This window comes from Salvelinus alpinus, chromosome 27, assembly GCF_045679555.1.
Source record: "Salvelinus alpinus chromosome 27, SLU_Salpinus.1, whole genome shotgun sequence".
Classification (NCBI taxonomy): Eukaryota; Metazoa; Chordata; class Actinopteri; order Salmoniformes; family Salmonidae; genus Salvelinus; species Salvelinus alpinus.
The window spans coordinates 16,949,196-16,972,905 of NC_092112.1; the positions used below are offsets into that span (position 1 = coordinate 16,949,196).

Sequence of the window (23,710 nt, forward strand, 5' to 3'; positions counted from 1 at the left end):
GTGTCATTGTCAAAACTTTTGGCCAGGACTGTACATACTGCAGTTGTGTGAGTGAGGGAGGTAGGTATTCCGGGATCTTCACCTGAACTAATCCCAGAAGATCCCTACTCCAGTGTAATCTCAGAAGATCCGTACTCTGGGGTAATCCCAGAAGATCCCTACTCCAGTGTAATCTCAGAAGATCCCTACTCTGGGGTAATCTCAGAAGATCCCTACTCCAGTGTAATCTCAGAAGATCCCTACTCTGGGGTAATCCCAGAAGATCCCTACTCCAGTGTAATCTCAGAAGATCCCTACTCCAGTGTAATCTCAGAAGATCCCTACTCTGGGGTAATCCCAGAAGATCCCTACTCCAGTGTAATCTCAGAAGATCCCTACTCCAGTGTAATCTCAGAAGATCCCTACTCTGGGGTAATCCCAGAAGATCCCTACTCCAGTGTAATCCCAGAAGATCCCTACTCTGGGGTAATCCCAGAAGATCCCTACTCTGGGGTAATCCCAGAAGATCCCTACTCTGGGGTAATCCCAGAAGATCCCTACTCCGGCCATCTGTCCCTTCTCTGTTTTGGTCCGTACAGACACTTCGGAGGCATTAAGCGGAAAATCTTTCTGGGGGAGAGCAACGTTTGGGAAACACTGTCAGGGCCGATGTTTGAGGGGCTGTGGATAATGCCGATCCTCAGACAGCTGTGTGTGAATATTTTATCCTCTCCGATAGTTCTTCCCGCCAGACGTCAGATAGACTCCAATCACATAATGTCCTGGAGCATGAAGATGTGTGATTACAGTCCAAAGGTGTGTGTGTGTGTGTGTGTGTGTGTGTGTGTGTGTGTGTGTGTGTGTGTGTGTGTGTGTGTGTGTGTGTGTGTGTGTGTGTGTGTGTGTGTGTGTGTGTGTGTGTGTGTGTGTGTGTGTGTGTGCGAGTGTGTGTGTCTGTATCTGGGTGTGGTCCACATCATCCAGGCTCTCTCACCCCGACTCTGTCACTGTGAGAGTTGGAGGTGGTGTGTTACACTAAAACCACTCCTCTTAAGGAGGAGGAAACTGCCAGGCTGACATGGTTAAGTAACCCTCCCCTTAAAGAACCTCTAACACCTCCCTCAGAATCCTTTGTGAGGGAATCAATACATGCCAGTGGGAGTTGTGGTGGTGGGAGTGATGATAAATGGTTGCATCCAAAATGGAACCCTATTCTAAGTACTGTAGAGAATAGAGAACCCTATTGGCCCTGGTCTAAAGTAGTGTACTATATAGAGAATAGGGAGCCATTTGGGACACACTAATGAGGAGGAGTGGAACAGTGGCCAATTAGATGACTCGTTGTAGTGGACGTTGAGTTGGACCATTTACTGTGCACTTAGCCAAGGTTAATATACTCTCACCATGCTACAGTGGCGGCTCTCGACAAAGACAAATTTGTGTGACAGAGACATGGTCAGAAAAGGTATTAGCATTTACTGAGGCAGTCACCAGGAGAATCCTGAAGGTCAATTTATTATGGTAAATAGGTCTTAATGAATCTACCAGCTCATGGTACACTCAGAAAAAAGGGGTTTTGGCAGTCCCCATAGGATAACCCTTTTTGGTTCCTGGTAGAACTATTTTGGGTTCTGTGTAGAACCCTCTGTGGAAAGGGTTCTACATGGAACCAAAAAGGGTTCTTCAAAATGTTATCTTATCCTATCCTATCTATGGATCAATTTGTGATTCAGGGTAAGACACCTCATGTCCCCAGTGTAGTAAAAAGAAGTGGGCAAGTAACGTAATATTTCTTTAATTTTAAAATGTATGCCAAACAAAAAACATTGATTTAAAAGTTTAACAAGCCATACAACTCCATGCACAATAAATGCTTTTAACAATTTCCACTGATAAATTTGCTAAAACTAATTTAGTTGAAGAATGGTGCAGATACAAACTTTGGTAACGGAATTAGGGTAAAATCTCTCAGGTTTTAATGTGATCAGGTTTTCCAATGTTTTTGTGTGTTAAAAATCTAAAATAAAAATAATAAAAATCTGCTCCAAAATAAGTATGAAAGATGTCTGTAGAAAGAATGGGGTGTCAGCTATGACATGGCACCTTGAGGTTGAACACATCTATTTTGTTTATTGAGTTACAGTGAAGTGGATTTACACTCGGTAACGGAACTACGGTAACAGAATTACATCATGGGTCCCTGATCTGTACTACAGAAATTCACAATTATAGATATGAATGTCATTCTCCTCATGTTTCTCAAGTTTGTACATCACAGCACAGCACAGCAGAGCGCAGTAGAGTACAGTACAATATGCTGTACTCTACTTTTCTTTACTGTACTATCCAAACTTGTGAAACATACGTCTATGACAAGTTCAGATTTGGCCCAGTCCGGTCCATCTGTGGAATAACCAAATTTCAATACTCATGGATGTCCAGCGGTGCTCAGTGGGTGAGTAGGCTGGTTACAGTAAATGGAAAGAGAGGGGGCTCATGGGGAGGGGTTGTCCAGACAGAATTTTTTAACACTCTTGGTTTGACCACCAGATTTACATTTTAGCAGACGCTCTTATCCTGAGCGATTGCCAGTAGTTAGTGCATACATTTACCTACTGCCCCCCCGTGGGAATCAAATCCACAGTTCTGGCATTACAAGGCCCATGCTCTACCAACTGAGCCACATGTGACCGAAGACAGAAACTCCCCAAAAAATGTATGAGCTGTATGAGCCCATTGTAGCCAATTCAGTTCTAGTAATTCTGCTACTGATGTTTTTGGTCATTCTGTTACCTGATTTGGTAATGGAATTAAGAGTTTTAATCACTTAATAATTCATAACCAAAATTATAAAATGACTAACTAATTGGTAGGTCTGCCATTACTTGTTACTACTGTGAACTTTCGTTATCCTCTCTCCTCATGAGGGTATGTGGGTATTTGGTAATGGAATTAAAAGGCACTAGGAATAATATTCACATGGAAAAGTCCACCGACCCATTTCAGAGCCATCATCGACTCAGTGGGTTTTGTCCAACATGTCTCCGGACCTACTCACTGCCACAGTCATACCCTGGATCTAGTTTTGTCCCATGGAATAAATACTGTGGATCTAAATGTTTTTTCTCATAATCCTGGACTATCGGAAGACCATTTTGTTATGTTTGCAATCGCAACAAATAGCACTGACACTGCACCCGTGAAGGTGGTAAATGACCTTTTAATGGCGTCAGACGAAGGCTCTGCATCTGTCCTAGTGCTTCTAGACCTTAGTGCTGCTTTTGACAACATCAATCACCACATTCTTTCAAAGGAATTGGAAACCCTAATTGGTCTACATGGACAAGTTCTTGCCTGGTTTGGAGCTTATCTGTCGGAAAGATATCAGTTTGTCTCTGTGCATGGTTTGTCCTCTGACAAATCAATTGTACGTTTTGACGTTCCTTAAGGTTCCAATTTAGGACCACTATTGTTTTCAATATAAATTCTACCTCTTGGTGATGTCATTCGGAAACACAATGTCAACTTTCACTGCTATGTGGACGACACACAGCTGTACATTTCGATGAAACATGGTGAAGCCCCAAAACTGTTTCAGACATAAGGAAGTGGATGGTGGCATTTTTTAAAACTTTTAAACTCTGACAAAACAGAGATGCCAGTTCTAGGTTCCAAGAAATAAAGAGATGTGCTGCTGGATATGACAATTCATCTTGATGGTTGTGACATGTGAAGGACCTCTGTGTTACTCTGGACTCTGATCTCTCTTTTGACAAACATATGAAGAACATTTCAAGGGCAGCTTTTTTCCATCTTCGTGACTTTGCAAAAGTCTGAAATGTTTTGTTTAAAAAATGTGGCAGATAAACTAATCCATAATCCATGCTTTTGTCACTTCTAGATTAGACTACTGTAATGCTCTACTCTCCAGCTACCCAGATAAAGCACTAAATATACTTCCATTTCTGCTAAACACGGCTGCTAGAATCTTGACTAGACCCCAAAAATGTGCTCATATTACTCAAGTGATCATGTTACTCCAGTGCTAGCCTGGCTTCCGGTTAAGGCTAAGGCTGATTTCAAAGTTTTACTGCTAACCTACAAAGCATTACACGGGCTTGCTCCAACCTATCTCTCCATTTTGGTCCAGCCATACATACCTACAAGTACGCTACGGTCACAAGACGCAGGCCTCCTTATTGTCCCTAGAAATTCTAAGCAAACAGTTGGAGGCATGGCTTTCTCCTATAGAGCTCAATTTTTATGGAATGGTCTGCCTATCCATGTGAGAGACGCAGACTCGGTCTCGACCTTTAAGCCTTTACTGAAGACTCATCTCTTCAGTAGGTCCTATGATTGAGTGTAGTCTGGCCCAGAGGTGCGAAGGTGAACGGCAAGGCACTGGAGCAACAAACTGCCCTTGCTGTCTCTGCCTGGCCAGCTCCCCTCTCTCCACTGGAATTCTCTGCCTATGACCCTATTAAGGTGGCTGAGTCACTGGCTTACTAGTGCTCTTCCATGCTGTCCCTAGGAGAGGTGCGTCACTTGAGTGGGTTGAGTCACAGACGTGATCTTCGGGTCCGGTTTTGTCCCCTCAGTCTCGTGCGGTGGAGGAGATCTTTGTGGGCTGTACTCAGCCTTGTCTCAGGGTAGTACGTTGGTGGTCTGTTGATATCCCTCTAGTGGTGTGGGGGCTGTGCTTTGGCAAAGTGGGTGGGGTTATGCCCTGCCTCTAGTATCTATACTGCAATAGTCTATGTGCCGGGGGGCTAGGGTCAGTCTGCTATATCTAAGGTAATTATCCTGTCTATTTGGTGTCCTGTGTGAATTTAAGTATGCTCCCTCTAATTCTCTCTGTCTCCCTCTCTCCCTCTCCTCTCGGAGGACCTGAGCCCTAGGATAATACCTCAGGACTACCTGGCCTGATGGCTCCTGGCTGTCCCCAGTCCACCAGGTCATGCTGCTGCTCCAGTTTCAACTGTTCTGCGTGCGGCTATGGAACCCTGACCTGTTCACCGGACGTGCTACCTTGTCCCGGGCCTGCTGTTTTTGACTCTCTCTCTCTCTACCGCACCTGCTGTCTCGACCTCTGAATGCTTAGCTATGAAAAGACAAATTACATTTACTCCTGAGGTACTGACCTGTTGCACCCACTACAACCATTGTGATTATTATTTGATCCTGCTGGTCATCTATGAACATTTGAACATCTTGAAGAAGAATTTGGCCTTAATGGTCATGTACTCTTATAATCTCCACCCAGCACAGCCAGAAGACGTCTGACCACCCCTCAGAGTCTGGTTGCTCTCTAGGTTTCTTCCTAGGTTTCTGCCTTTCTATGGAGTTTTTCCTAGCCCTCATACGTCTACATCTATATTGCTAGGTGTTTGGTGTTTTAGACTGGGTTTCTACATAGCACATTGTGACATCTGCTGATGTAAAAATGGCTTTATAAATACATTTGATTGATTAATTGAAGGAAATATTTCTTAAACTCACAGAAAGTAAACAATATCTCCAAAACATAATATGCTGTAAGTGTTGATAGTATACTGAACAAAAATATAAAAGCAACATGTAAAGTGTTGGTCCCATGTTTTATGAGCTGAAATAAAAGATCCCAGAAATTTTACATACGCAATAAAAGCGTATTTCTCTCAAATGTTGTGCATTTATTTGTTGTCATGACTCTCCTGTGAGGATCCGAAGGATCAGGTTACAGTGGGTCAGCTCTACAGCCCCCTCCTCTCCCACAGAGGGAGAGAAGGATGGAGTTGGCCAGTTTTATGACGGTCGTAAATATCTTGCAGAAACTCTGCCTTTGGGCTCTAATTGATTGAGGGGAAATAACCCTTTTGTTTAAGGAGATTCCTCCCACCAAAACTACAACATCCAACAGTGGATAATGACACAATATTCCTAACACAAATCATGTGGGAAATGGTTGGTGGGGCTTGAAACAATATTGTCAAATAAGTCGTTGTTTGTGATATTGTCACGTTCTGACCATAGTTCTTCTGTGTTTTGCTTGTTTTAGTGTTGGTCAGGACGTGAGCTGGGTGGGCATTCTATGTTGTGTGTCTAGTTTGTCTGTTTCTATGTTTGGCCTAATATGGTTCTCAATCAGAGGCAGATGTTTTGTGTTGTCTCTGATTGGGAATCATATATAGGTGGCTTGTTTCAAAAGAGACTTCCGGCGCCGAAAAGAGATGGCCGCCTCGCTTCGCGTTCCTTGGAAAATATGCAGTATTTTGTTTTTTTATGTGTTATTTCTTACATCGGTACCCCAGGTAATCTTAGGTTTCATTACATACAGTCGGGAGGAACTACTGAATATACGATTAACGTCAACTCATCATCGTTCCTACCAGGAATATGACTTTCCCGAAACGGATCCAGTGTTTTGCCTTCCACCCAATACAATGGATCTGATCCCAGCCGGCGACCCTGTGCGACGCCGTAAAAGGGGAAAACGAGGCGGTCTCGTGGTCAGGCTTCGGAGACGGGCACATCGCGCTCCACTCCCTAGCATACTACTCGCCAATGTCCAGTCTCTTGACAATAAGGTTGATGAAATCCGAGCACGGGTAGCATTCCAGAGAGACATCAGGGATTGCAACGTGCTCTGCTTCACGGAAACATGGCTAACTCAAGAGACGCTAACGGAGTCGGTGCAGCCAGCTGGTTTCTTCATGCATCGCGCCGACAGAAACAAACATCTTTCCGGTAAGAAGAGGGGCGGGGGGGTATGCCTTATGATTAACGAGACGTGGTGTGATCATCATAACAACACACAGGAACTCAAGTCATTCTGTTCACCTGATCTAGAACTCCTCACAATCAAATGTCGACCGCATTATCTACCAAGGGAATTCTCTTCAATCATAATCACAGCCGTATATATTCCCCCCCAAGCAGACACATCGATGGCCCTGAACGAACTTTATCTGACTCTTTGTAAACTGGAAACCACACACCCTGAGGCTGCATTCATCGTAGCTGGGGATTTTAACAAGGCTAATCTAAAAACAAAACTCCCTAAATTCTATCAGCATATCGATTGTGCTACCAGGGCTGGAAAAACCCTAGATCATTGTTATACTAATTTCCGCGACGCATATAAGGCCCTCCCCCGCCCCCCTTTCGGAAAAGCTGACCACGACTCCATTTTGTTGATTCCAGCCTACAAACAGAAAATAAAACAACAAGCTCCCGCGCTCAGGTCTGTTCAACGCTGGTCCGACCAATCTGAATCCACGCTTCAAGACTGCTTCGATCACGCGGATTGGAATATGTTCCGCATTGCGTCCAACAACAATATTGACGAATATGCTGATTCGGTGAGCGAGTTCATTAGGAAGTGCATTGACGATGTCGTACCCACAGCAACGATTAAAACATTCCCAAACCAGAAACCGTGGATTGACGGCAGCATTCGCGTGAAACTGAAAGCGCGAACCACTGCTTTTAACCAGGGCAAGGTGACCGGAAGCATGACCGAATACAAACAGTGTAGCTATTCTCTCCGCAAGGCAATCAAACAGGCTAAGTCCCAGTACAGAGACAAAATCGAGTCGCAATTCAACAGCTCAGACACAAGAGGTATGTGGCAGGGTCTACAGTCAATCACGGATTACAAAAAGAAAACCAGCCCCGTCGCGGACCAGGATGTCTTGCTCCCAGACAGGCTAAACAACTTTTTTGCCCGCTTTGAGGACAATACAGTGCCACTGACACGGCCTCCTACCAAAACCTGCGGGCTCTCCTTCACTGCAGCCGAGGTGAGTAAAACATTTAAACGTGTTAACCCTCGCAAGGCTGCAGGCCCAGACGGCATTCCCAGCCGCGTCCTCAGAGCATGCGCAGACCAGCTGGCTGGTGTGTTTACGGACATATTCAATCAATCCTTATCCCAGTCTGCTGTTCCCACATGCTTCAAGAGGGCCACCATTGTTCCTGTTCCCAAGAAAGCTAAGGTAACTGAGCTAAACGACTACCGCCCCGTAGCACTCACTTCCGTCATCATGAAGTGCTTTGAGAGACTAGTCAAGGACCATATCACCTCCACCCTACCGGACACCCTAGACCCACTCCAATTTGCTTACCGACCCAATAGGTCCACAGACGACGCAATCGCAACCACACTGCACACTGCCCTAACCCATCTGGACAAGAGGAATACCCATGTGAGAATGCTGTTCATCGATTACAGCTCAGCATTTAACACCATAGTACCCTCCAAACTCGTCATCAAGCTCGAGACCCTGGGTCTCGACCCCGCCCTGTGCAACTGGGTCCTGGACTTCCTGACGGGCCGCCCCCAGGTGGTGAGGGTAGGTAACAACATCTCCACCCCGCTGATCCTCAACACTGGGGCCCCACAAGGGTGCGTTCTGAGCCCTCTCCTGTACTCCCTGTTCACCCACGACTGCGTGGCCATGCACGCCTCCAACTCAATCATCAAGTTTGCGGATGACACTACAGTGGTAGGCTTGATTACCAACAACGACGAGACGGCCTACAGGGAGGAGGTGAGGGCCCTCGGAGTGTGGTGTCAGGAAAATAACCTCACACTCAACGTCAACAAAACAAAGGAGATGATTGTGGACTTCAGGAAACAGCAGAGGGAGCACCCCCCTATCCACATCGACGGGTCAGTAGTGGAGAAGGTGGAAAGTTTTAAGTTCCTCGGTGTACACATCACGGACAAACTGAATTGGTCCACCCACACAGACAGCGTTGTGAAGAAGGCGCAGCAGCGCCTCTTCAACCTCAGGAGGCTGAAGAAATTCGGCTTGTCACCAAAAGCACTCACAAACTTCTACAGATGCACAATCGAGAGCATCCTGTCGGGCTGTATCACCGCCTGGTACGGCAACTGCTCCGCCCACAACCGTAAGGCTCTCCAGAGGGTAGTGAGGTCTGCAGAACGCATCACCGGGGGCAAACTACCTGCCCTCCAGGACACCTACACCACCCGATGTCACAGGAAGGCCATAAAGATCATCAAGGACAACAACCACCCAAGCCACTGCCTGTTCACCCCGCTATCATCCAGAAGGCGAGGTCAGTACAGGTGCATCAAAGCAGGGACCGAGAGACTGAAAAACAGCTTCTATCTCAAGGCCATCAGACTGTTAAACAGCCACCACTAACATTTAGCGGCCGCTGCCAACATACTGACTCAACTCCAGCCACTTTAAAAATGGGAATTGATGGAAATTATGTAAAAATGTACCACTAGCCACTTTAAACAATGCCACTTAATATAATGTTTACATACCCTACATTACCCATCTCATATGTATATACTGTACTCTATATCATCTACTGCATCTTGCCATCTTTATGTAATACATGTACCACTAGCCACTTTAAACTATGCCACTTTATGTTTACATACCCTACAGTACTCATCTCATATGTATATACCGTACTCTATACCATCTACTACATCTTGCCATGCCGTTCTGTACCACCACTCATTCATATATCTTTATGTACATATTCTGTATCCCTTTACACTTGTGTGTGTGTATAAGGTAGTAGTTGTGGAATTGTTAGGTTAGATTACTTGTTGGTTATTACTGCATTGTCGGAACTAGAAGCACAAGCATTTCGCTACACTCGCATTAACATCTGCTAACCATGTGTATGTGACTAATAAAATTTGATTTGATTTGATTTGATTTGATTTTGTTTTGTGTTGGGGTTTGTGGGTGGTTGTTTCCTGTCTCTGTGTTTTCTCTGCACCAGATAGGGCTGTTTCGGTTTGCCACGTTTGTTATTTTGTTAGTTGTAAGTGTTCACAGTTTCGTCTTGTTTATTAAAGTCATGTTGAACACGAGCTACGCTGCGTCTTGGTCCGATCCCTGCTACACCTCCTCTTCAGACGAAGAGGAGGAAGGCTGCCGTTACAGATATCTTTAAGGATGTCACGCCCTGACCTTAGAGATCCTTTTTATGTCTCTATTTTGGTTTGGTCAGGGCGTGAGTTGGGGTGGGCATTCTATGTGTTGTTTTCTGTTTTGTGTATTGCACCTTGCAGAACTGTTTGTTTGTCGCTTTGTTGTTTTTGTTCATGTGTTCGTATTTATTGAAAAGTAATATGGACACGTACCACGCTGCACTTTGGTCTTCTCCTTCTCCCGACGACATTCGTTACAAAGGACAGTATAACAAATAACGGTAACTCTACAAATGTATACATCCCAGTTATCAGATTTACATCTAAATGTTGTGGAACTTATTTGATTAAATATGAAACTATTTGTGATAAGATGATATGTGATTTTAGTCTTCTAAATGACAATTGTTTTTCATGTAAAGTTTTACCAAGTCAGTAACCACGCCCACGTGAGCACAGACCTTGTGACAATGTGATAGAACCGCTCTCCAAGGTGAGGGCATAAAAAGACCGCTAACAAAATGTACATTCGACCAGAAAACGTGGAGCTGTGGCTACACGCGTGATCGACAGCGGGAGCTGAAATGTATGAAATGTTTAGAAACTCTGAAACTTTCAACAGAGAAGAAGAAAATCTCTACCAGACCAGACAGCATGAAGCGGTGGCTACACGGCTGAGAAACGATATAAAACTAAAGACCAGCCGAAGTACAGCGCGAACTGGATATGGCAAAATGGTTTGAAACTACAATACCAGAAAATGGTAAGGCCCTCTGAAACACTCTCGAAGATGAAGAAGACTACACAGGAACATTTAGTCTGCAGCTTTTTATGCACTGTTAGCCTAGGAAACTCGACCGAAGGCAATAGACAAAGAACAATTTCCTCTCACCATTATAGGTATTTCTAGAGTATCTATTCTAAACAAACAGAGTGAAGGACAAGGCCAGCTGGACACTGCGTGGTACACCTCTGGAAGATCCGTTCTAGCAGACACTCCGAGACCAAGAAGCTACAACTACTAAGTACATTGTGACCTCTGATGGACAACCAGAGACTTACACAACCAGAGACTTCTGATGAACTACTCTCCATAGATGGACCGGATGATTTCAACAGAGAGATGGCAAGGACATACAGTACAAGCGTAAATATGTGTTGCATTTCTAAATCCGAATGAGAGGTTGTTAGGGTGCTAAATATCCAATTTACGATGAGCGTATTATTCAACTGTATGTACGATAGCTGAATTCCTTTGTCTCTTCTTCTCCCGCTCTTTCTTTCCCCAACCCTTTTCATTGTGTACCAAGCTGTCATATCGGGTTAGCCCATTAGGGACTTTTCATTGCATCATGTTAGTAACCAATGTATAATCTATCCTGTGTGTGTGTTTATGTAATTCTGTGTGATTATTTAGTTAGTTAGTAAATAAATAATTAAGCCAATTTGTGTATCGCTGATTCATCATGGAGACTAGAGTTCGTGCAGTCTCATAATGAGACTGATGAGGTAATAATTATAATTAATGGATGGAAGTCAACAATGTTCAGAATGAGACTGATGAGGTAATAATTCTAATTAATGGATGGAAGTCAACAACGTTCAGAATGAGACTGATGAGGTAATAATTATAATTAATGGATGGAAGTCAACAACATTCAGAATGAGACTGATGAGGTAATAATGATAATTAATGGATGGAAGTCAACAACGTTCAGAATGAGACTGATGAGGTAATAATGATAATTAATGGATGGAAGTCAACAACGTTCAGAATGAGACTGATGAGGTAATAATGATAATTAACTGATGACTGGTATAACGATATATCTATATCAATAGTTAATTCGGGAAATGGTAACTCATTAAGCAAACTTTTCCCGTGGTGCCCCAAGATTGCCAATGAGTTAATTGTTACATGATTAATTCAATCATCGTAATAATTAAACATAGTTAATTGATTTGCTAAAATAATTGTCATTGCATTAATGGTAGCAACGTCACAACATTGTTTACATTCCTGTTAGTGAGCATTTCTCTTTTGCCAAGATATAATCCATTCACCCTACAAGTGTGGCATATAAAGAAGCTGATTAAACAGCACAATCATTACACAGGTGCACCTTGTGCTGGGGATAATAAAATGCCACTCTAAATGTGCTATTTTGTCACAACACAATGCCACAGATGTCTGATGTTTTGAGGGAGCATGCAATTGGTTATGCTGACTGCAGGAATGTCCAACAGAGCTGTTGCCAGATAATTTAATGCTCATTTCTCTACCATAAGCCACCTTCAACGTTGTTTTAGAGAATTTGGCAGTACGTCCAACCAGCCTCACAACAGCAGACCACGTATAAACATGCCAGCCCAGAACTTCCACATCAGGCTTCTTCACCTGCGGGATCGTCTGAAACCAGCCTCCCAGACAGCTGATGAAACTGTGGGTGTGCACAACCGAAGAATTTCTGCACAAACTGTCAAAAGCCGTCTCAGGGAAGCTCATCTGCATGCTCTTTGTCCTCACCAGGGTCTTGACCTGACTGCAGTTTGGCATCGTAACCGACTTCAGTGAGAAAATGCTCAGCTTTGATGGTCACTGGCACACTGGAGAAGTGTGCTCTTCAGACAGCGTGCATGGCGTTGTGTGGGAGAGCGGTTTGTTGATGTCAATGTTGTGAACACAGTGCCCCATGGTGGCGGTGGAGTTATGTATGTATGGGCAGGCAACAGCATGTTCCAGTTCCGGCCAATATCCAGCAACTTTGCACAGCCATTGAAGAGGAGTGGGACAACATTCCAAAGGCCACACTCACCAGCCTGATCAACTCTATGCGAAGGAGATGTGTCGTGCTGCAATAGGCTAATGATGGTCACACCAGATACTGAATGGTTTTCTGATCCACGCCCCTAATTATTTTAAAGGTATTGCATCTGTGACCAACTGACGCATATCTGTATTCCCAATCATGTGAAATCCAAAGACTAGGGCCTACTTAATTTATTTAACTTCTTATGGCTGCAGGGGCAGTATTGAGTAGCTTGGATGAAAGGTGCACAGAGGTGCCCATATTAAACGGCCTGCTCCTTAGTCCAAGTTGCTAATATATGCATATTATTATTCATATTGGATAGAAACCACTCTGAAGTTTCTAAAACTGTTTGAATTATGTCTGTGAGTATAACAGAACGCATATGGCAGGCAAAAACCTGAGAAGTTCCACTTCCTGTTTGAATTGTTTCTGAGGTGTCAGATTTTCAACCATGCTCTCAATTGAAATGACAGTGAGAAATAGATGAGTTTTCACTTCCTACGGCTTCCACTAGATGTCAAAAGTCAACGGAACTTTGTCTGATGACTCTAATGTGAAGGGGGGCCGAAGGAGACAGGAATGAGTGATCACTTCCACGGGCTGATCACGCATTCACCATGCGCCTTCACATGAGGAGGACGTCCGTTCCACCGCTCTTCTGAAGTCGATCTAATTCTCCGGTTGGAATGTTATTCAAGATGTATGCTAACAACATTCTAAAGATTGATTCAGTACATCGTTTGACATGTTTCTACTGACTGTAACGGAACTTTTGGACATTTCGTCACGTTATATTGGAGGCGCTTTCTGACTTTGGAATTGTTTACCGAAGGCGCTAACCAAAGTAGCTAATTGGACATAAATAACGGACATTATCGAACAAATCAAGCATTTATTGTGGACCTGGGATTCCTAGGACTGCATTCAGATGAAGTTCATCAAAGGTAAGGAAACATTTATCATGTATTTTCTGGTTTCTGTTGAGTCCAACATGGCGGCTAATTTGGCTATTGTTCTGAGCTCCGTCTCAGATTATTGCATGATTTGCTTTTTCCTGAAAAGTTTTTTTGAAATCTGACACAGCGGTTGCATTAAGGAGAGGTATATCTATAATTCCATGTGTATAACTTGTATTATTATCTACATTTATGATGAGTATTTCTGTTGAAACGTTGTGGCTATGCAAAATCACTTGATGTTTTTGCAACTAGTGAATCTAACACGCCAATGTAAACTCAGATTTTTTGTTATATATATGAACTTTATCAAACAAAACATGCATGTATTGTGTAACATGAAGTCATATGAGTGTCATCTGATGAAGATAATCAAAGGTTAGTGATATATTTTATCTCTATTTCTGCTTTTTCTGACTGCTATCTTTCGCTGGAAAAATGTCTGTGCTTATTGTGGTTTGATGGTGCCCTAACATAATCGTTTGTAGTGCTTTCGCTGAAAAGCATATTTGAAATCGGACACTTTGGTGGGATACAACAAGAATACCTTTAAAATTATATAAGACACATGCATGTTTGAGGAATTGTAATTATGAGATTTCTGTTTTTTGAATTTGGCGCCCTGCACTTTATCTGGCTGCTGTCATATCGATCCCGGTAGCTGGATGCAGCCATAAGAAGTTAAATTGACTGATTTCCTTATATGAACTGTAAAAGTAAAATCTTTGAAACTGCTGCATGTTGGACTTATATTTTTGTTCAGTGTAGTTGGCAGGGGTCCTTACCTCAACACCATTGTGTTTTGATGTATTTCTGATACATTTTAAGACTTTTTCTGGTAGTTGTTTTCTTAGACCCTTTCCTATCTGTTTGTGCAGAAATCAAAACCACTTATGCCACATTTTTAAGATGGAAAATGGTTGAAAAACATATATTGTGTATTCATAAAGTATTTATACCCCTTCACCTATTCCACATTTTGTGTTACAGCCTGAATTCAAAATGTATTAAATTGTATTTCACACATCAACACACAATAACACAGAATGACACAGTGAAAACATGTTTTTAGACATTTTTGTACATTTGGTTGTTGGTCATTGCTAGACAGCCATTTTCATGTCTTGCCATAGATTTCCAAGCAAATTTCAGTCAAAACTGTAACTAGGCCACTCAGGAACATTTAATGTCATCTTGTTAAGCAACTCCATTGTGTACAGTTTGAAGTCGGAGGTTTACCATCACCTTAGCCAAATACTTTTAAACTCAGTTTTTCACAATTCATGACATTTAATCCTAGTAAAAATTCCCTGTCTTAGGTCAGTTAGGATCACCACTTTATTTTAGGAATGTGAAATGTCAGAATAATAGTAGAGAGAATTTTATTTATTTCATCTCATTCCCAGTGGGTCAGAAGTTTACATACACTCAATTAGTATTTGGTAGCATTGCCTTTAAATTGTTTAACTTGGGTAAAACGTTTCGGCTAGCCTTCCACAAGCTTCCCACAAGAAGTTAGGTGAATTTTGGCCCAATCCTCCTAACAGAGCTGGTGTAACTGAGTCAGGTTTGTAGGCCGCCATGCTCGCACACACTTTTTCAATTCTGCCCATGTTCTATAGGATTGAGGTCAGGGCTTTGTGATGGCCACTCCAATACATTGACTTTGTTGTCCTTAAGCCATTTTACCGCAACTTTGTAAGTATGCTTGGTGTCATTGTCCATTTCGAAGACCCATTTGCTACCAAGCTTTAACTTCCTGACTGATGTCTTGAGATGTTGCTTCAATATATCCACATCATTTTCCATCCTCATGATGCCATCTATTTTGTGAAGTGCACCAGTCCCTCCAGTAGCAAAGCAACATGATGCTGCCACCCATGTGCTTCACGTTTGGGATGGTGTTTTTCAGCTTGCAAGCCTCCCCCTTTTCCTCCAAACATAACGATAGTCATTATGGCCAAACAGTTCTGTTTTTGTTTCATCAGACGAGTGGACATTTCTCCAAAAAGTACGAACTTTGTCCCCTTGTGCAGTTGCAAACCGTAGTCTGGCTTTTTTATGTCGATTATGGAGCAGTGGCTTCTTCCTTGCTGAGCGGCCTTTCAGGGGATGTCGATATAGGACTCGTATTACTGTGGAAATAGATACTTTTGTACCTGTTTCCTCCAGCATCTTCACAAGGTCCTTTGCCGTTGTTCTGGGATTGATTCGCACTTTTCGCACCAAAGTACGTTCATCTCTAGGAGACAGAACAGGTCTCCTTCCTGAGGGGTATGATGGCTGCGTGGTCCCATGGTGTTTATACTTGCGTACTGTTGTTTTTACAGATGAACATGGTACCTTCAGGCATTTGGAAATTGCTCCCAAGGATGAACCAGACTTGTGGAGGTCTATAATTTATTTTCTGAGGTCCTGGCTGATTTCTTTTGATTTCCCCATGATGTCAAGCAAAGAGGCACTGAGTTTGAAGGTAGGCCTTGAAATATATCCACAGGTACACCTCCAATTGACTCAAACTCAGCTTCTAAAGCCATGACATCATTTTCTGGAATTTTCCAAGCTGTTTAAAGGCAGTCAACTTAGTGTATGTAAACTTCAGACCCACTGGAATTGTGATACAGTGAATTATAAGTGAAATAATTTGTCTGTGAACAATTGTTGGAAGAATTACTTGTGTCATGCACAAAGTAGATGTCCTAACCGACTTGCCAAAACTATAGCTTCTTAAAATTAACAAGAAATTTGTGGAGTGGTTGAAAAACGAGTTTTAATGACTCCAACCTAAGTGAATGTTTTAGGTTAGTGTCCTGCTGAAAGGTGAATTTGTCTCCCAGTGTCTTTTGGAAAGCAGACTAATCCAGGTTTTCCTCTAGGATTTTGCCTGTGCTTAGCTCCATTCTGTTTCTTTTTATACAAAAAAATGCCCTAGTCCTTGCCGATGACAAGCGTACCCATAACATGATGCAGCCACCACCATGCTTGAAAATATGAAGAGTGGTACTCAGTGATGTCTTGTGTTGGATTTGACCCAACCATAATGCTTCGTATTCAGGAAATAAAGTTAATTTCTTTGCCACATTTTTAGCAGTTTTACTTTAGTGCCTTATTGTGAACAAGATGCATATTTTGGAATATTTGTATTCTCTCCAGGCTTTCTTTTTTTCACTCTGTCATTCAGGTTAATATTGTAGAGCAATTACAATGTTGTTGATCCATCCTCAGTTTTCTCCTATCACAGCCATTTAACTCTATAACTGTTTTAAAGCCTGCATTGGCCTCATGGTGAAATCCCAGAGCGGTCTCCTATCTCTCTGGCAACTGAGTTAGGATGGACGTCTGTATATTTGTACTGACTGGGTGTATTGATAAACCATCCAAAGTGTAATTAATAACTTCACCATGCTCAAAAGGTTTGTTTTTACCCATCTACCAATAGGTGCCCTTCTTTGTGAGGCATTGGAAAATCTCCCTGGTCTTTGTGTGAATCTGTGTTTGAAACGCACTGCTCGACTGAGGGACCTTACAGATAATTATATGTGTCGGGTACAGAGATGAGCTAGTCATTCAAAAATCATGTTACATGTTACGAGTCCATGCAACTTATTATGTGACTTGTTAAACACATTTTACTGCTGAACCTATTTAAGTTTGGGTTTGAATACTTATGGACTCAAAACATTTCAGCTTTCCTTTTTTATGAATTGGTAAACAGTTTTTAAAACATAATTCCACTTTGACATTATGGGATATTGCATGTAGGCCAGTGATACAAAATCTCGTTAATCCATTTTAAATTCAGGCTGTAACACAACAAAATGTGGAAAAAGCCACTGTATGCCTTCCTTTTCCAGAAAATAAATTTTTTCTTTTCATTTGACACCCAGTTTGATATGCTCCTATGAACTTCCCATGTTGGTGCTCATGGGTCCTTTTACATAAATACAGAAGGTCAACTGAAGAAACCAATTTGATATATTGAGCAATAGACTCACCATGCAACTCATGTACTTGAACAAACAAATGTGTTCAACATATTTTATCCAATTATGTTCCATGAAATTGACACCTTTATCCTTCCAAAGGATCGAAAATATGAGATGGACATTACGAAATGTTGTCCTTTCTCTAAAGCTGATGATGCCGTAGGCCTGCAAATGATCACGGTATTCAATGGTATGAAATATCGATGTGCTTGTAGAACGCACATCATGAGCCACTCCACACAGTCACAGCAGGCGATCCGGCAGACAGATACAGCTGGACGAGGACCCTCAGAGGACGTGTCTTTTATTCATGAGCTGTCAGCTCTCACATTCATTCTGCATGGCATTAATCTGAGGAGATGGTGGGTGAGGGTCATTCTGGGTAATGTGGTTTTTCAGAGATGCTCACTCATATGAAAGGCTGAGGTTTTGACGTGGAGTACATCTGGAGGGCTTTGAGGGGGCTACATATTTCATGGCCAAACCCTCAATGCTAAAGTCTTGGGGGAAAGAACATAACAGTTTTTCTCCTCTGCACCCCTGGATCTATGTACAGGTTAAGTGCCTTGCTCAAGGGCATGACAATTCACCTCCCATTTTTATTGCCCAGCACAAGACTCAAACCGGCAACGAAGAAGCTACTGGTCCACTTCTCTAAACTCTCAGCTACCTACCACCCCTATAAAAAGCTGTGTTTGTGTTTGAGTAGCAGTTTTTAGTTTACAATTGTATGTATTTTAAATCCTTTTGATCATCATTCATTAACATCACCATCTTCATCATCACCAATTGGCTCATCATCATCACCATCCTCATCATCACCATCATCATAAACATCATCACCATGACCACCATCATCAGAGATATCTGTACCTGTGCTGTCATCATAGACCACAGTGACCGTCCTCCATTTGAAGAAGTGCACCAGGTCCAGGATGGCCCGGCTGAGGGACTGGAAGTCTGGGTAGAGGCTGATGTAGTAAGAGTCCCTGTTGTCTGATACCTGGAGGGAAGCAAAAGTTATTCCCCTACCTAAGAATGGTAAAGCCCCCTTAACTGGCTCAAATAGCCTACCAATCAGCCAGTTACAAACCCTTAGTAAACTTCTGGAAAAAATTGTGTTTGACCAGATACAATCCTATTTTACAGTAAACAAATTGACAACAGACTTTCAGCACACTTATAGGGAAGGACATTCAACAAGCACAGCACTTACACAAATGACTGATGATTGGCTGGGAGAAATTGATGATAAAAGGTTTGTGGGGGCTGTTTTGTTAGATATCGTTGTGGCTTATGACATTGTCAATCATAGTCTGTTGCTGGAAAAATGTATGCGTTATGGGTTTACACCCCCTATAATATTGTGGATAAAGAGTTCTGTCTAACAGAACACAGAGGGTGTTCTTAATGGAAGCCTCTCCAACACAAAATCCAGGTAGAATCAGGAATTCCCCAGGGCAGCAGTCTTGGCCCCTTACTTTTTCAATCTTTACTAACGACATACCACTGGCTTTGAGTAAAGCGTGTCTATGTATAAGGAAGACTCAACACTATACACGTCAGCTACCACAGCGACTGAAATGACTGCAACACTTAAGAAAGAGCTGCAATAAGTTTCAGAATGGGTGGCAAGGAATAAGTTAGTGCTAAATATTTCAAAAACTAAAAGCATTGTATTTGGGACAAATCATTCACTAAACTCTAAACCTCAACTAAATCTCGTAATGAATAATGTGGAAATTGAGCAAGTTGAGGTGTCTAAACTGCTTGGAGTAACCCTGGAATGTAAACTGTCATGGTCAAAACATATTGATACAACAGTCGCTAGGATGGGGAGAAGTCTGTCTATAATAAAGCGCCGCTCTGCATTCTTAACAGCACTATCAACAAGGCAGGTCCTACAGGCCCTAGTTTCGTCGCACCTGGACTACTCTTCAGTCATGTTATCAGGTGCCACAAAGAGGAACTTAGGAACATTGCAATTGGCTCAGAACTGGGAGGCACGGCTGGCCCTTGGATGTACACAGAGAGATAACATTAATAATATGCATGTCAATCTCTCCTGGCTCAAAGTGGAGGAGAGATTGACTTCACCACTACTTGTATTTATGAGAGGTGTTGACATGCTCGGACACCCATGCATATCCCACAAGACATGCCACCAGAGGGCTCTTCACAGTCCCCAAGTACAGAATAGACTATGGGAGGCACACAGTACTACATAGAGCCATGACTACATGGAACTCTATTCTACATCAAGTAGCTCATACCAGCAGTAAAATGTTATACAAAAAAATGGATAAAAATACACCTTATGGAACAGCAAGGACTGTGAAGCAACACAAACATAGACACATGCATACAAACACATGAAAACATACACACTATACACACATGTACACATGGATTTTGTGTTATAGATACAGTACTGTATGTGGAAATAGAGTAGAGGTCTGAGGGCACCCACTTAATATGTTGTGAAACCTGTTATGAATGTATTGTAATGTTTTTAAATGTATAACTGTCTTAATTTTGCTGTTCCCCATGAAGAGTATCTGCTGCCATGGCAGCAGCTAATGGGGATCAATAATAAATACAAAAAACAAATACAAATACACCTGGTGCTTCCACTTGGTCTGGATGTGGGGCACCCCCAGGGCATTACAAATGGACTGGACTGCGTTGGCCGACGAGCTGTGGGAGGGGCCAAAGATGGCTGCCACTCCCAGGGAGAGCTGGTCACAGGCTGGGGGGGAAAGAGACAGGAAGAGATATGTTTGTTAGATACATGTAGTGTTTAGGTTCGTTAGAGTAGTGTTTAGGTTCGTTAGGATAGTGTTTAGGTTCGTTAGAGTAGTGTTTAGGTTCGTTAGAGTAGTGTTTAGGTTCGTTAGAGTAGTGTTTAAGTTCGTTAGAGTAGTGTTTAGGTTCGTTAGGATAGTGTTTAGGTTCGTTAGGATAGTGTTTAGGTTCGTTAGAGTAGTGTTTAGGTTCGTTAGAGTAGTGTTTAGGTTCGTTAGGATAGTGTTTAGGTTCGTTAGAGTAGTGTTTAGGTTCGTTAGAGTAGTGTTTAGGTTCGTTAGAGTAGTGTTTAGGTTCGTTAGAGTAGTGTTTAGGTTCGTTAGAGTAGTGTTTAGGTTCGTTAGAGTAGTGTTTAGGTTCGTTAGAGTAGTGTTTACGTTCGTTAGAGTAGTGTTTAGGTTCGTTAGAGTAGTGTTTAGGTTCGTTAGAGTAGTGTTTAGGTTCGTTAGGATAGTGTTTAGGTTCGTTAGAGTAGTGTTTAGGTTCGTTAGAGTAGTGTTTAGGTTCGTTAGGATAGTGTTTAGGTTCGTTAGAGTAGTGTTTAGGTTCGTTAGAGTAGTGTTTAGGTTCGTTAGGATAGTGTTTAGGTTCGTTAGAGTAGTGTTTAGGTTCGTTAGAGTAGTGTTTAGGTTCGTTAGAGTAGTGTTTAGGTTCGTTAGAGTAGTGTTTAGGTTCGTTAGAGTAGTGTTTAGGTTCGTTAGGATAGTGTTTAGGTTCGTTAGAGTAGTGTTTAGGTTCGTTAGAGTAGTGTTTAAGTTCGTTAGGATAGTGTTTAGGTTCGTTAGAGTAGTGTTTAGGTTCGTTAGAGTAGTGTTTAGGTTCGTTAGAGTAGTGTTTAGGTTCGTTAGAGTAGTGTTTAGGTTCGTTAGAGTAGTGTTTAGGTTCGTTAGAGTAGTGTTTAGGTTCGTTAGAGTAGTGTTTAGGTTCGTTAGAGTAGTGTTTAGGTTCGTTAGAGTAGTGTTTAGGTTCGTTATAGTAGTGTTTAGGTTCGTTAGAGTAGTGTTTAGGTTCGTTAGGATAGTGTTTAGGTTCGTTAGAGTAGTGTTTAGGTTCGTTAGGATAGTGTTTAGGTTCGTTAGGATAGTGTTTAGGTTCGTTAGAGTAGTGTTTAGGTTCGTTAGGATAGTGTTTAGGTTCGTTAGAGTAGTGTTTAGGTTCGTTAGAGTAGTGTTTAGGTTCGTTAGGATAGTGTTTAGGTTCGTTAGATTAGTGTTTAGGTTCGTTAGAGTAGTGTTTAGGTTCGTTAGAGTAGTGTTTAGGTTCGTTAGAGTAGTGTTTAGGTTCGTTAGAGTAGTGTTTAGGTTCGTTAGGATAGTGTTTACGTTCGTTAGAGTAGTGTTTAGGTTAGTTAGAGTAGTGTTTAGGTTCGTTAGGATAGTGTTTAGGTTCGTTAGAGTAGTGTTTAGGTTCGTTAGAGTAGTGTTTAGGTTCGTTAGAGTAGTGTTTAGGTTCGTTAGAGTAGTGTTTAGGTTCGTTAGGATAGTGTTTACGTTCGTTAGAGTAGTGTTTAGGTTCGTTAGAGTAGTGTTTAGGTTCGTTAGAGTAGTGTTTAGGTTCGTTAGAGTAGTGTTTAGGTTCGTTAGGATAGTGTTTAGGTTCGTTAGGATAGTGTTTAGGTTCGTTAGAGTAGTGTTTAGGTTCGTTAGGATAGTGTTTAGGTTCGTTAGGATAGTGTTTAGGTTCGTTAGAGTAGTGTTTAGGTTCGTTAGAGTAGTGTTTAGGTTCGTTAGGATAGTGTTTAGGTTCGTTAGAGTCGTGTTTAGGTTCGTTAGAGTAGTGTTTAGGTTCGTTAGAGTAGTGTTTAGGTTCGTTAGAGTAGTGTTTATGTTCGTTAGAGTAGTGTTTAGGTTTGTTAGAGTAGTGTTTAGGTTCGTTAGGATAGTGTTTAGGTTCGTTAGAGTAGTGTTTAGGTTCGTTAGAGTAGTGTTTAGGTTCGTTAGGATAGTGTTTAGGTTCGTTAGAGTAGTGTTTAGGTTCGTTAGAGTAGTGTTTAGGTTCGTTAGGATAGTGTTTAGGTTCGTTAGAGTAGTGTTTAGGTTCGTTAGGATAGTGTTTAGGTTCGTTAGAGTAGTGTTTAGGTTCGTTAGAGTAGTGTTTAGGTTCGTTAGAGTAGTGTTTAGGTTCGTTAGAGTAGTGTTTAGGTTCGTTAGAGTAGTGTTTAGGTTCGTTAGAGTAGTGTTTAGGTTCGTTAGAGTAGTGTTTAGGTTCGTTAGGATAGTGTTTAGGTTCGTTAGAGTAGTGTTTAGGTTCGTTAGAGTAGTGTTTAGGTTCGTTAGAGTAGTGTTTAGGTTCGTTGGAGTAGTGTTTAGGTTCGTTAGGATAGTGTTTAGGTTCGTTAGAGTAGTGTTTAGGTTCGTTAGGATAGTGTTTAGGTTCGTTAGAGTAGTGTTTAGGTTCGTTAGAGTAGTGTTTAGGTTCGTTAGGATAGTGTTTAGGTTCGTTAGAGTAGTGTTTAGGTTCGTTAGGATAGTGTTTAGGTTCGTTAGAGTAGTGTTTAGGTTCGTTAGAGTAGTGTTTAGGTTCGTTAGAGTAGTGTTTAGGTTCGTTAGAGTAGTGTTTAGGTTCGTTAGAGTAGTGTTTAGGTTCGTTAGAGTAGTGTTTATGTTCGTTAGAGTAGTGTTTAGGTTCGTTAGGATAGTGTTTAGGTTCGTTAGAGTAGTGTTTAGGTTCGTTAGAGTAGTGTTTAGGTTCGTTAGAGTAGTGTTTAGGTTCGTTGGAGTAGTGTTTAGGTTCGTTAGGATAGTGTTTAGGTTCGTTAGAGTAGTGTTTAGGTTCGTTAGAGTAGTGTTTAGGTTCGTTAGAGTAGTGTTTAGGTTCGTTAGGATAGTGTTTAGGTTCGTTAGAGTAGTGTTTAGGTTCGTTAGAGTAGTGTTTAGGTTCGTTAGGATAGTGTTTAGGTTCGTTAGGATAGTGTTTAGGTTCGTTAGAGTAGTGTTTAGGTTCGTTAGAGTAGTGTTTAGGTTCGTTAGAGTAGTGTTTAGGTTCGTTAGAGTAGTGTTTAGGTTCGTTAGGATAGTGTTTAGGTTCGTTAGAGTAGTGTTTAGGTTCGTTAGAGTAGTGTTTAGGTTCGTTAGAGTAGTGTTTAGGTTCGTTAGAGTAGTGTTTAGGTTCGTTAGAGTAGTGTTTAGGTTCGTTAGAGTAGTGTTTAAGTTCGTTAGAGTAGTGTTTAGGTTCGTTAGAGTAGTGTTTAGGTTCGTTAGAGTAGTGTTTAGGTTCGTTAGGATAGTGTTTAGGTTCGTTAGAGTAGTGTTTAGGTTCGTTAGA

The 23,710-nt window shown here is 42.0% G+C and overlaps 1 protein-coding gene across 1 annotated transcript in view; it reads right to left on the reverse strand.

Moving 5' to 3' along the window:
* LOC139556057 (glutamate receptor ionotropic, kainate 2-like) overlaps nt 1–23,710 on the reverse strand; it is a 174,588-nt gene that overhangs the window by 110,927 nt on the left and 39,951 nt on the right. The window contains exons 3-4 of the mRNA XM_071369545.1: nt 20,263–20,390; nt 18,515–18,644 (exon numbers count right to left, since the gene is read on the reverse strand). Of these exons, the coding sequence (XP_071225646.1) occupies nt 18,515–18,644; nt 20,263–20,390 (258 nt within the window). The remainder of the gene's footprint in view (nt 1–18,514; nt 18,645–20,262; nt 20,391–23,710) is intronic.